Source organism: Podarcis tiliguerta, assembly GCF_965153285.1.
Source record: "Podarcis tiliguerta genome assembly, chromosome: 7".
Taxonomy (NCBI): domain Eukaryota; kingdom Metazoa; phylum Chordata; class Lepidosauria; order Squamata; family Lacertidae; genus Podarcis; species Podarcis tiliguerta.
In genome coordinates, this window is record NC_139540.1 from 20,791,577 (window position 1) to 20,804,912 (window position 13,336).

The 13,336-nt window shown below is 44.0% G+C and overlaps 1 protein-coding gene across 8 annotated transcripts in view; it reads right to left on the bottom strand.

The window, feature by feature from the left end:
• OXR1 (oxidation resistance 1) overlaps positions 1-13,336 on the bottom strand; it is a 232,790-nt gene that overhangs the window by 159,420 nt on the left and 60,034 nt on the right. For 4 of the 8 annotated variants that reach the window (XM_083450502.1, XM_083450503.1, XM_083450507.1 and 1 more), the window contains exon 3: positions 7,921-7,965. The exons of the other annotated variants lie outside the window; for them this stretch is intronic. In XM_083450502.1, coding sequence (XP_083306628.1) covers positions 7,921-7,965 — 45 coding nt within the window. The remainder of the gene's footprint in view (positions 1-7,920; positions 7,966-13,336) is intronic. 8 annotated transcript variants of the gene reach the window in all.

Below are 13,336 nucleotides of genomic sequence, written 5' to 3' on the forward strand. Positions count from 1 at the left end.
CAACTCACATTAACAACAACAACGAAAAGAGTTAATCACTCTTGACAGACATATATATGCAGTCTATATGTCCAAACAGATGCAATCATCTGTCTCATTTGGATAATGCAGAAAGGACAGTGAGACCTTCAGGCCGCCGAGCGATAGATGGTGGGTGTTTGCCCTTCCAAACTCACACCTCAAAAGTCCCTTCGCAACAATAACAGCTTGCAGGATCCAATTTCGTTGTCCATCTATTAATTCCCACATCACCCGAATATAATTTAAAAGTATGTGAGCATCTGTAAATATCAAGCATTCCCCCTCAAAAAACACAGTTAATATGAACAACAACCTCTAACCAGAAAGTTTAGGGTGCACCTACATCGTATGCCTCCGACATTCTTTCCTGTGAAGGCACTGCTGAGTCAGAACAGGTCTGGAAAAACCATTTTTGTTGAATCATTGGCATGTTTAAGTCTAAAGAAACACTGCATGTAGACACCAAAGCAACTCCCCATTGATTGAGCTGAGTGTTCCCTACACCAGAGGTTCTCAGACTGTAGTCTGTGGACCACCAGAGGCTCACAAGCTTCATTCAGGACTCTTTGGTGTGTCTGCGAATTTGTGGTTGAAAATGAAAGGTCACACATCCATTCCACTGAATATTTATATTGATTTTTAAATTGCATTTTTATTGCTTCTTTTATTTCTTACATTGCCTTTTATTGCATTGCGCTTTGAATTCCGTGGCATTACAATTGCTGCAACAGGCAGAAAGATCTTTAAGTGGTCCACCAAGACCCACAGCAATTTCCCAGTTGCCCATGGGAGGAGAGGCTTAGGAAACACTATTCCATTCATCTCTATGGCCTCAAACCTCTGATTTACAGCATTCCAATAAACATTCATAAACAGGTTTACCCTTCTGTGAAGATCCAATTATTTCCTCACCAATAATAGAAGATGCTGAGGCACCCAAAGCTGATGGTCTAAAAACAGACACCAAAAAGTGTTGTAACTGAGCATTACTAGGGAAGTTGTATTTAAACTGCATGTTGAAAATGACAAAAAGTATTGTGCCCAATCCTATTAAGTGATCTAACACAATCAGCTCACTTCTAAATACAATCTGTAAAGCTGCCAAAATAGAGAGACTGTTTCTCTTCCTCCTTGCTCATTTACTCATAGAAGTATAGCAATGGTCACAAAGCAGCTAGATCAAGGTTCTCCAAGGCTGACAATGAGCTCCTTCTGTGTGGCTATGGGCCTGAGATGGTGCTCAACTGCTACCAACCGGCACTCCAATTGTCCTGGACTAAAACTTCCCTTAGTTTCACAAAAAGCTTCTGTGGTGTTCGCACAGAGCCCCCAGTCATTCCAGGGACTATTGACCCTGCACCACCACAGCTTATCTCTTCCACTGCCACCAACCAGGTTTCCCCGGTAATATATTCAGACTCAGAAAGGTTGCAATGTATTAACAAGATTCCAGTTTATTGTGAACACAAACAAGTTTTAAATACTTTGAAACACTGTGATCCGATTCACGCTCTCTGTCTCCCCTCAGTTAGGCTCCACCCCTGGGCTTTCTTATTGGTCAGCCTATTAACCCTTTCTCTCTCTCCCCCAGTACAACATCTTCATAATGAGTGGGCAAACACCACAGCTTCATCTCCTATGAAAGAGGTGGAATGGGTGGAACAGACACCCAGGATTATTATTTCTTTGCAATTTTCAGGACCAAATGGAGGTGTTGGCTTGCCTTAGTGTTCTCATGCATTCTTGAGCATGTCAGGAAAGCCTAGCATTTTCTATACCTATTTATTTGGAAAGATGTCTGTCTGTTTGTCTATCTGTTTTCTATGCATTCAGACTCCCCTTCAGATACCGCCACCAACTTGGGTTTCCAAGATGGAGCAGCAGTTTTTTTGTCTAAGTTTGGATACCATCAAACACTATTTTCAACCAAAATGGTAGACTAAATCATTCCAAAGTGCCTTGGTTTTAACCAGATTTTGCACGATAGTTCCTGAGATCAAGGAGCAGGTTTTGGTTTTGGTTTGGATACCACTGGGTGCCATTTTGAATCAAGATGGTGGACTGAACCTTTCAAAGCTGCATGCATTTGGACATCTTTTAAGGTATCACAATTGTCATGCCCCTGCTGGAGGAATCCTCTTCAGAGGAACTGCTGCTCCCCAAAGCAAGCATTACAGGCTGTGTCAGTGGGCAGTGAGACACTACAACTTATTTCAGAAGGCATAGAGCAACCCTGCAGAGAATCAGATGTGGGGCCTGAACTGCCACAGAGTCCAGCTGTCACTTCAGGCCCAGCCAGATGCAAGACTGCTGATCCGAAGAACAAGGGCTCCTCAGGAGCAAGGGGTTACTCAGGCAATCCAGAAAGCCTGCAGCTGTGCTCTGGGTGGGGGCAATGAAAATTCATGATTAAACATCTCCAGAGTATGCTGGAACGACAGTATTGAGCCAGCTTCTTGACCTGCCTGGTGACTGCACTGTCTCTCTTGTGTTTTGATTTTGGACTGTGACCAGACCAGACCTTTGGATTGTTCATTTGAGTAGACTTGGGATTGCTGGATCAGGTTTTCTCCAAAGCAGGAGAGTAACTGGATTTAGCATGATGTTCCCTGAGATCAATGAGTAGGTTTACATTGATGTTAGGATATGATTTTGAATCAAGATGGCGGACTGAATCTTTCGATACTGCACTTATTTTAACCATTGATTTAAAAACTGCACAGATGTTTCTGTTTGTTTCTTAGAACTCCCAATTCATGATGGGTACGAGCATGCTAGTGCTATATATTCTGCTGCTTTGTCATCTCAAATTCTACTGCTGTCAGTCTCTGCCTCCCAGTGCTGTTTTGCCAGCACTCAGAACTGCACAATTACATTTACAAACCAACCTACATACAACGCTCAAAACTCGTTAGAGTAACGCATAAAAAAGATCCTTTATGGTAATGATCACAACATTCCGCAATCCCTGAAATAAACAGAAAATAGCCACCAACCGCACAGCAGAGGTAATGACAGAAGCCTGAAAAGTATATTTCACTTTGCAAACAAGTTAAGAGATGTATTGCTCAGTCCTCACCGCAGAGAGATCAGAAGGGAAGCTTATGCAGAAAGATGTATTATTCTGTTCGAGAGCCTTCTTTCCTGAAATGAATACCTCTGAAGCCTCCAAACCCCTGTGCAGTAAATCTAACCACTGACATTGGGGAGGGGGAATACATTTCATTATTTGCCTTCTTTAAATAAAGTAGCGTTGACTTTTCTGTGATGGGGGAGGCAACTGGAATCCAGTCCACAGGCTGTTTACATTCACTGTCTAGCCCTCCAAGGCTCATGAAAAAATAATGTGCCTCGGGAATTAAAACGGGTCCTATAGCTCTATCTAATGTATGCATTTTGGAGCCTCACACTGAAAGTATTGCACTTGAAGGGCACTTTGCTGGTGGGTGCATGCATAGTTTGAAAGACAGGTCTTTTCATTTAAGATGCATCCCTACCTAGTTAACGGCAATGTGAAAATCTAAACAGGATATACAGGTCTAGTGCCGATGAAATGCTGGATCCCTAAAATCATAGAGATCTGGTGGAACACTCTGTCACAAGAGACTAGGGCCCTGCGGGACTTGACATCTTTCCGCAAGGCCTGCAAGACAGAGCTGTTCCACCAGGCCTTTGGCCAAGGCACAGCCTGACCCCCTCCTTTGGCAATCCTCACAGAACTCTAGCCCAATAGTTGCCATTAATCTGACTGGAATTAATTTTATAATGAAATGATTTTAGAACGTTTTATCATTTTACTGTTGTTAGCTGCTCTGAGCCCGGCTTCGGCTGTGGAGGGCGGGATACAAATAAAATTTATTATTATTATTATTATTATTAGCTGATCAGACGCCGGGAACATGTGTTCCCTCCTCTCTGGAGCCAGAGTCAGGCTAAGGCATTGTTCTGTCAGAGGCAGAGCACCAAATAGTGTCCACTCCTCCCCCAAGGTCAAGGTTTCTAGTACCCAAAGCTTGCAAATTTATTTTGGTTCCTAAAGCAGAAAACCCCACAAGTGCTTAATTATAAATTAAGCAACGTACCATTTCCAGCCCTGTCGCAACTTTCCAAATCTGCTTCCTGGGGCAGCTGCCTCACTCTACCTAATTGCAGAGCAAATTCCCTCTTCCCTTCCTTTGTTGGCGTTAACTACGGTTTAGTGCTACATGTGCACCGGTGCTAACCATGGTTAGCTCCAGTTATGGTTTCATCGTGCACCACAGTTTGAATGCACTGTGTAGATTGGGGGCAACTTTGTCCTACATGGCTGTCCTCAAGGTGACCTCATAGTATCATTTATCTGGCAGGGGAAAGAGTTCTGGACACCATATTTCAAGACATTCTTAAGAGAATGACGTAACTTAGACAATCTAAATAGCCTAGAATTCAGCCGAGGTTATGGGATTCATATCCAATATGAACTCCAAGTATATCAATTACTCTAATGGCTTTCTGCAGTAAAGTAGAACACTGTAACCCACAGTCTCATAGTAAAGAGTGTCCTAAAAATAATACATAATATAAAGGCATGAAAAATCAGTGCCTTTCTCTATATTTGTGTGTTTTTTTCTGCTCTGGTATTCCAAGAAGGGAACAGTGAAATCTATATTAATGTCATTTCTCTCTCTACTTTTTCAAAATCATTATGCGCTGCATGGTTGCTGATGTAATGCAGAAGGCACATAATCCTGTTTGGAACTGAATGTTGTTGTTTTTCTTTCAGTGCTTAGGGGCCAGAATCGATGCATTAAAAAATCATAATGCACAAGATTAAAGTGCAATCTTTACAGAGAGAAGCTAGTGGCCTTATTGTTGCTGTTTTCGGATATTACTGTGGTCTTGTGATTTTATGTTGCATAGCACCTTGTGACATTTTTATGCAAGTGCAGTTGAGGGAAGCAAAGAAAGGGCAAGAATGCTGCAGGATTTGGGCAAATGCACTGTGCACAGACGCACAAAGATGCACCACCACTCCCTTTTTTGCCAGAAGAAGCCCAACTGCTGAATGTCAGGAGTGGGGAGCCTTCAATTCCCCTTCCTCTGGAGATAGATTTGGGCCATAGCTCAGTGGCAGGGCACATGCTTTCTACGATGATGGTCTTAGAGTCAATCCCTGGCATCTCTAGTTAAAAGGTTTCAAGTAGTAGGTGATGTCTGAGACCCTGGAGGAGCACTGATAGAGTGTAGACATACTAAGCTAGATGGACCAATTGTCTGCCCTGGTACAAGGCAGCTTCCTATCGTCCCATGAGACTGAATGATGGCTGTTCACTTGTGCACACAGAAATTGTGATGGGCACTTGCAGGCATGAGGCATCCAGTTTCGCCAACCACTGAACCATCCCCAAGTGCATCCTGTTCAGGTTTATGCTGCAGACCTCTAAAGGTCAAATAGAAAACAATATAAACCCTGCAATGATCACAATCCTAGTCCACAGACTAGTAGACCGTAAGGCTCGGCACTGCACAATGTATTGGTTTGGAGCCCAAACTCACGTTTCACGATGGCAACGCTGTCCCATGCATGAGGAAGGGCAAGTAGGTCCTGGAGATGTGCCCAGAATTCCAGTTAACTCAGCCACTTCCTTGCGCGGCAGAATGCAAGTCTCGTCTCTGCCCACACCCGACTGGCGCAAGGCCTCGCGCCAGGGTCAATCTGGACTTGATGCACCAGTGACTCATCCCAAGTTGTTGTTGTTTCCCTCCCTGCACAGATCTAACAACACAACTCACCACGATGTGCTTTTGAACTGGACTGGACTTTGGTTTCTGCTGTTGTGTGAATAGTAAAAAGGTAAAGGTAAAGGATCCTTGACAGTTAAGTCCAGTCGCACACCACTCTGGGGTTGCAGCACTTATCTTGCTTTACAGGCCAAGGGAGCAGGCGTTTGTCTGCAGAGAGTTTTTCCGGTCATGTGGCCAGCATGACTAAGCCGCTTCTGGCACAACGGAACACTGAAACCAGAGCAGCGCATGGAAACGCTGTTTACCTTCCCATCGGAGTGGTACCTATTTATCTACTTGCACTGGTGTGCTTTCGAATCTCTAGGTTGGCAGGAGCTGGGACTGAGCAACGGGAGCTCACCCCGTCGCTGGGATTCGAACCGCTGAGCTTCTGATCGGCAAGCCCAAGAGGCTCAGTGGTTTAGACCACAGTGCCTGTGTGAATAGTAGCAATACCATATAAAAGGAGTTGCTTATGATCATGTAGGCATTTGTGAATGGGGTACAACCACTCAAGGCACATTTCAGAAAACCACCCCTGCTGCCAAACTGCAAAAGAAGCTCTGACGTGACTTAGCTCTGTTTCAGCGGCTCCAATCACAGCAGCTCAAGAGAGGAGAGCTGGGAGTTCTACTTTATTTCATTCTAAGTTATCTTATAGCCCAAGGCAGCAGCGGCAGCTGATAGGCATTATTAACTCCTCTTGGTGTCCTCCCCAACAGTTAAGCTGCTCTTGTTGCTTATGCCGATAAGTCACTACAGTAAGGCATTCTTTAAACCTCCTTGCACTCAATTAGGTTGTCACACCTATCTGTATCCAAACTTAATGACATGCAATTTCATGCAGAGCTTATAGTTGCAAGGCTGGAAGTTGCCACATGCTGACTACTTTTATCTTTCCTGGTGTAGAGCAGGAAGGAGAAAGTCAACAACAACAAAAACCACGAACATTAACTTTTGTAATAATGTATTTGTAGGTTTGAAAGGTTGAAAACACACTGATGGTGGAGGGGATACAAGAAGCAACATAAGGGTTAAGTCAGTCAAGGTAAACAATAGGAAAATATAAATTTCTACAAAATAGCAAAGAGGCTGTTTTCACTGGAGACATAGTAGGGCAAACTAAACATTGCATTTTATTTGCGATCACATTCAATGTCTCTTGTTTGCTTTAATTTAGGGGTGGGAACCTTTTGGCCTCCCCAGTTGTTGCTAAACTGCAACTCCCATTATTTCCAACAAACATGGCCAATGGCCAGGGATGATGGGAGTTGTAGTTCACCAACATCTGGAGGGCCAAAAGGTTCCCCACACCTTTTTGTCCCCCAATAGCAACTGGGTGTGGAGGAAGAGGAAATTAGGTTTCGGGCTGTGAGATGCAGGGATGGAGGTTTTCACACCCTTTCCCTTTGTGCTGCAATCCCAGTGAAAAATCCCAACATCCTGGCGCAACCGGCCCTACCGTTAGGCAGAGTGAAGCAGCTGCCTCACACAGCAGACTACAGAGAGCTGGGAGCAGCAGCAAGATGCTGGAGGGCAGAGCTGGGAGTATCACATTACCTTGTGCCCCTTAAGTGAGCTCTGCTGCCCACAAGGGTGGTGAAGGATACTGCCCAATTATCAGCGTCAAAGGAAGTTTTCACTGCTTATCTGGTCAGCTTCTGGATAAGGAATTGCCACGGGGTGCCAGTTCACTTCAGGCAGCAAAATGCCTTGGACTGGCCGTGCTCCCCATGCCAACACTCAGCTGCTATTTATCCCATGAGGGGAACTGCTGTTAGTAGCAATAACCACTTCTCTGTCATAGAAAAAAATAGCAGCTGTGCGTGTAATTTTGGTGGGACTCAGACATGGCATAAAGGTTTTGCCCTCTCCCCACATGCAGTTGCCCCCAGTTCCTTATTAGGCTGCCCACAAGTGCTTGTTGTTGTTGTTTTTAGCAAAACATTGAATATGATCACACACTTTTGGTGATGCTGGTCTCTGCCTTTTGCTGGTGCTGTATTCTCTTTTCAGTCCATCAGCTAAAACCTATTCGTTTACGGAAACAACGGTTTTAGCCATGGATCCTAAACAAACACAGCTCAACGCTTCCCGCAATGCACAGCATGCATGCAAAGTGAATCTAATACTCACTGAGTGGCCTCGGGTGAGTGACTATCTCTCAGTCTCAGTTCCCATCTGCAAAAGCAAGAATAACGTTCTACCTCATGGGACAGTAAAGATGGATGCAAGAAGGAAGGAAGAGCAATTTGCACAGAGTTGCTATAGATCACAGGAAATGCAAATAATTATGAAATAATATAATTCATAGAAATGTTCTTAACATGACCATTAAAACGTAAGCATAAAGCTTCAACAACATTCTTAACTGATTATTTCAAAAATACCAACGTTCATATACATGTGTGTGACACTTTTGTTATATGTTGTGATCTAATTTCAAACAAATAACATACCAGAGCTGCTCGGAAAATGACAATCCTATTTTGTTTTTTGCCTGCTCCTTTCAGAGCTGTTCCATGCCTCCAAATGTTTTTATTTGCTTTCATTTTTATATTTTTACTGACACTCTTTAAGTAGCAGCGAGAGCAGCTCTGGCGAATGGAGAATAGCTGCTGCCAAACACTAGCCTTTAAAATCTTGCCAGAGCTGAATTCTGCTGTAATCCACTCCTAATGTACCCCAAGCCACAATCTGCATCACATCCTTGTCTGTGACCCAGCAGTTCATCCAGAAAGCGTCTAGAAGAAGCCAAGTAAAAAGTGAAGATAGACTTTGGCTAGGCATAAAGTCCCCATTCAATGGATGCAGAGTCTCACGGCTTTAAGTACATTATTTCTCTGGAAATGGTGCACAACACACAAGGCCAAATGCCAAGTTATATTTAGCAGATCTTTTAAAAGACTGTTATGCTGCCCTTTAAGTATCTGCACTGCAAGGATAGTGACATCAGGCCCATTCAGATGCATAGCCACACATTAGACCAATGAGTAGCCGCAGCCCTGCCATTGCACATGTTGACTACCCCTCCCCCATCCCTGGCACCTGTGTGTACAGTGCAAATGACTGCAAGGAGGATGCTGTGCATGAAGGCATCCGAGTGATTTGGGAACCTGAGCAACCGAGGCTTCAGACTGCATGGCAGAATTTTACACAAGGCTCCCTTGCTGCAGATGCATGCGCGATATGTGCAGATGCAAGGGCAGAGCTAGTCACAGTCTGCAACATTGAGGGCATGTGTGGCTACTTTGTGAGGCTTCATATCTGGCTTTGCACGTATAATATACGACACTTAGACTGCACAATACTCCATTCCGCACAAGACGAGAGGAATCACGTGGCTGCTGTGCCGATTCACAAAAGAAGCAAAGACACACAGAACTGCAAAGGAGGACATTTGCACACACAGAACTGCAAAGGAAGACGTTCAGAGAAATTTGGGGGGAGCCTGGGATGCGGAACTGGAGGCAAAAGGTTGGACTTAACCCAGATCTTTGCTTCAGCCAAGCATCTTTTAGAGATGTCTGTGTTTCCCCCCTTCCTGCCCTGCATCTACACTTGCCCTGTCCCTTGTCACCCATCTATGCATGTGCCTACTACAAAATCTGGCTGCAGGGCCCAGGTGCTTTACTCCTTGTGCCACAGGGACAGTTTACAGGGAGAGAGGTTGGCTGGCCTGAGCCTTGCTGTCCCTCAGTGTGTCCTGCCAATGGCAGTCAGCCTGGATCGCCATTAGGGATCCTTCCAGCCTTATCTATCTAAGAACTCTCAAAGCATCTATCTCAGCAAATTGCGGATACACAAAGGTGCCAAATAAGCTTTAGCCTTAACTTGGACCACAAACCCATCCTTAACCATCTGGCCTTCTTGATCCCAGTCACCTAATCTGGCATCTGATTCATCAACCTGTCTCCGATGTCCTCTACCTCCAGCTTCTTGGATCCATGTTTACCTGGCTCAGAACCCAACCACTGGCCTGTTTGGACCATGCCTTTTGCCTGTCTCTGACTTGCTACTTTCCCCTGGCAGCTATTTTCAACTCTTGACTCCAGTTCTCCTTTTGAACTGGTGACTGACTGAACTGTCTTCTCACTTCCTCCATGTGCGAATTCATCTTCAGTAAACGAGAGACAGAGAGAGAGAGAGATCTGGCTTAAAATGAACAAGTTCCACCTCCTCCATGACACATGTACACAAATCATGTAAGTTTAGGAAGCCAAATGCATTTGTTATCATCATTCCCCAACAGTTATCTTGAATAAAGAATAAAGCAAAGTACAGCTCTTAACTCTAAAGGCAAAATAAATACCTCTTCACTGTGCCTGCCCAGAATCCCTGTGTGTTTAAATTCCTGGCTTCAGTGAGCCAAGTTCACTTGCACAAAGCACGTTTGCCTCATTCAGATATGACTGAAAAAGCTTCATTCCATTAGCACGGCTGCCTTTCTCATTCAAATCCCCCTCACAAGCCACTTCTGATAGTCAACACACATTCTCCATAGCAGCTATTTTATGTCAAAGCAGAAAGATCAACATCAAGCAGCATGAGCTTTGAAGCATCCCACCCCCACCCCCGATTCATTTAGAGATTGTGAATTATAACACATTCATGTCTTATCAGATTGCTCTTCAATAAGTCCTGATTGTTGGGATTTCAATGGATCCTTGAATGCAAGGAGTTCAGCTACTGTGTTGATTCTCAGTACCAGTTCCTTAGCACCTTACAAGATTAATGCAACACTGATTGTGACAATGTGCCTTTTTAGAGAGCTTTTTGCAGTATGCTGAAAATATTTTGTTAGAGGCAGCATGCCTCTTAATAGCATCTGTTTGTGCAGGTTGGCAGAATGCTGTTGTGCTCATGTCCATCTTACAGGCTTCCTTCAAGCAGAGCCAGTGTGGTGTAGTGGTTAAGAGCGGTAGACTCGTAATCTGGTGAACTGGGTTCGATTCCCCGCTCCTCCACATGCAGCTGCTGGGTGACCTTGGGCTAGTCACACTTCTTTGAAGTCTCTCAGCCCCACTCACCTCACAGAGTGTTTGTTGTGGGGAAGGAAGGGAAAGGAGAATGTTAGCCGCTTTGAGACTCCTTCAGGTAGCGATAAAGCGGGATATCAAATCCAAACTCTTCTTCTTCATCATCTGGTTGGCTCTTGTGAGAACAGGTGCTGGACTGGACGGGCCATTGGCCTGGTCCAGCAGTTCATCTTAAGTTCTTATTGTGAGAGAACCTGATGATAAATCTGTGGTCTATCTAGCCTAGTAATCAACCTATTTCTGGAGCTGGCTCCCCATTCTTCATGTGATGAAGGTAAGGAGGCCTCCCAAGGCAAGTTAAACATATTTCATCTGACAATGTATATTGATGTATATTATGTATATTGAGCTGTGTAAAATTTGGCCGTCTTTGGATTAGTGAAGTAGTTGAGTTTCCATCTGGAATGTCACAGATATCTGCTTTTTCCACCAAAGCTCTATAAGCCTAAAAATACTGGGCCGGGGTGTGTGTGTGGACTTATTCAGGGCTTAGATTTTACTAGGCTATCCAAGATAACAATAAATGAAAATGCAGAAGGGAATGTTTCAAGGCAAGTCAACCTTTCTTAGCAAGCAGGGAACAATTTGTCTGTATTTCTGATGGCAGCTCTGTCAATATATATATCCCTAGAATTATCACTCTGCTCATTTTAGGAGCGGACTTCTTACCCATCAGCCTCTCTTGCAAAGGACAGTAATATATAAAGCACAATCCTTAATCCTATATTTTATTGAAAAGCTGTCCAACAAAGAAAATTTAACGCTTGCCATCTTCTCTCAAATCTCACCGGAGGCTCCAACCAGGAGTAATTTGTGTTCTGTCCCAAAGAAGTTCTTAACTCATTACGTAAGCCTTCCCAATACTGCACAGGAAATTGCTATTACTCTCCATAAGTTTTTTTAGAAGGCAATCATTTTGGTCCTACTGTAGCTGCCATGGCCCAAACCTCAAGCTCAGAGTCAGAAGAAGACGATGACGCCTGGCTGATCTAAGGCTGCTATGACACTGGCTGTAGTGGTGGGTCAGGCTCCCAAAACTGTGAGGCCACCAAACCAAAGGCCACCAAACCCAGGCCCCCATGAGAAACTTACCTTGAGGAGCCAAAATGGCTCCTTTACTACCATGCCTGCCAAACAGCATGCCTGGCAGGAGACCCCAAGATAGAGAAAGAAAACCCCTGTGCCCAGGCCAGGCTTCTGGCCCTCTTAAAGTCTTCTTTATGCAAGGGATTGGGACTTAAGACAGATAGGCTGAACAGGTGAACAGCCTTCAACAACCTCAGGCCATCCAGATGTTATTAGACTACAATTCCCATTGTCCCTACTGGCTGGGGTTTATGGGAGTTAGGAGTTCAACAAGGTGTGGAAGGAATGGGGAAGGCTGGGCAAGAGACAGGTTCCTAAAGGCCTCAATCTATTTTTGTTGGAGCAATTTGCTCAGACGGAGCTATCCATGGAGTTTGCCTTGCTCCATCATGAATTACGCTCTCCTTATTGGGACCAGCACAAGACAACAGGCACAGAAAGAATATGATACATCAAAAACAGAATTCGTTGAACATACTGATGGCATATTCAATTTCATTTTAAGTACTGCTTTGCACCCTTTTGCTTACTTCTCCCATTTATATTCTTCAAAGGAATGTATAGAAGCTTCTCAGTTTTCTCTTATCCTTTGACATAGATCAGCCAGAGAAAGAATGAGTGCTTCAAGGCAGCCAATAAATTTTACAGCTGGACGCGGAATTGAACCCAGGTGTCCTAACTATTACACTTCACTGGTTAACTGGCAATACTAGGCTGTGTGTGCGCACTGGACTACAGCTAGAAATTTCATTTTCTGCTGACTCTGTTAAGTTCTTTTACCATAATATCCTAGAACCTGATATAGATTATAGAATTTGCTTCTGATCTGTATTGTACTGTCCTCTAGGCTTGCCAAATAACTCAGGCTAAAAGTTTGAATAACAACAACACCACCACATGGGAGAACTGCTTAGTCATAGCTGTAATATTTCAGTTCATTAATCGTCAAGAGCATTAGGCAGATAGATATATAAAGCTCTCTAATACAAATGAAGACTTAGCTGAATGTAACCGATACATCCTATGTGTGAGAGTAACAGGATAGATCTTGTTACCTTTCTGTAATAATAGCTTTACCATACTTCCTGTTTACATGACTTACGTGAAGGCACCTCTAAAGTCTTCCACTCAATATTGTACAGCAACATCCAGCTCTTAACAGGGCCAAAATTACAGTTTAACCTCTGAAGGAAAGATCTGAAAAGCTGCCCCAATTCCCCCCTCCCCAAAAGATCCCCACCACCAAAAGAAGGATTCTGTGGATTGTCAAGTTTTTTTGGGGGGGGGGGTAGATAATTTCTTATCTGAGCTGGTGTTTTGGTGCCAATGATGGGCAGGGAAGAAAGAACATTTAGCACTGTCATACTCTACCTCAATATGCTTAATGCATATGAAGATCCACTCAAAACACAGGGAAAGGTCTGATG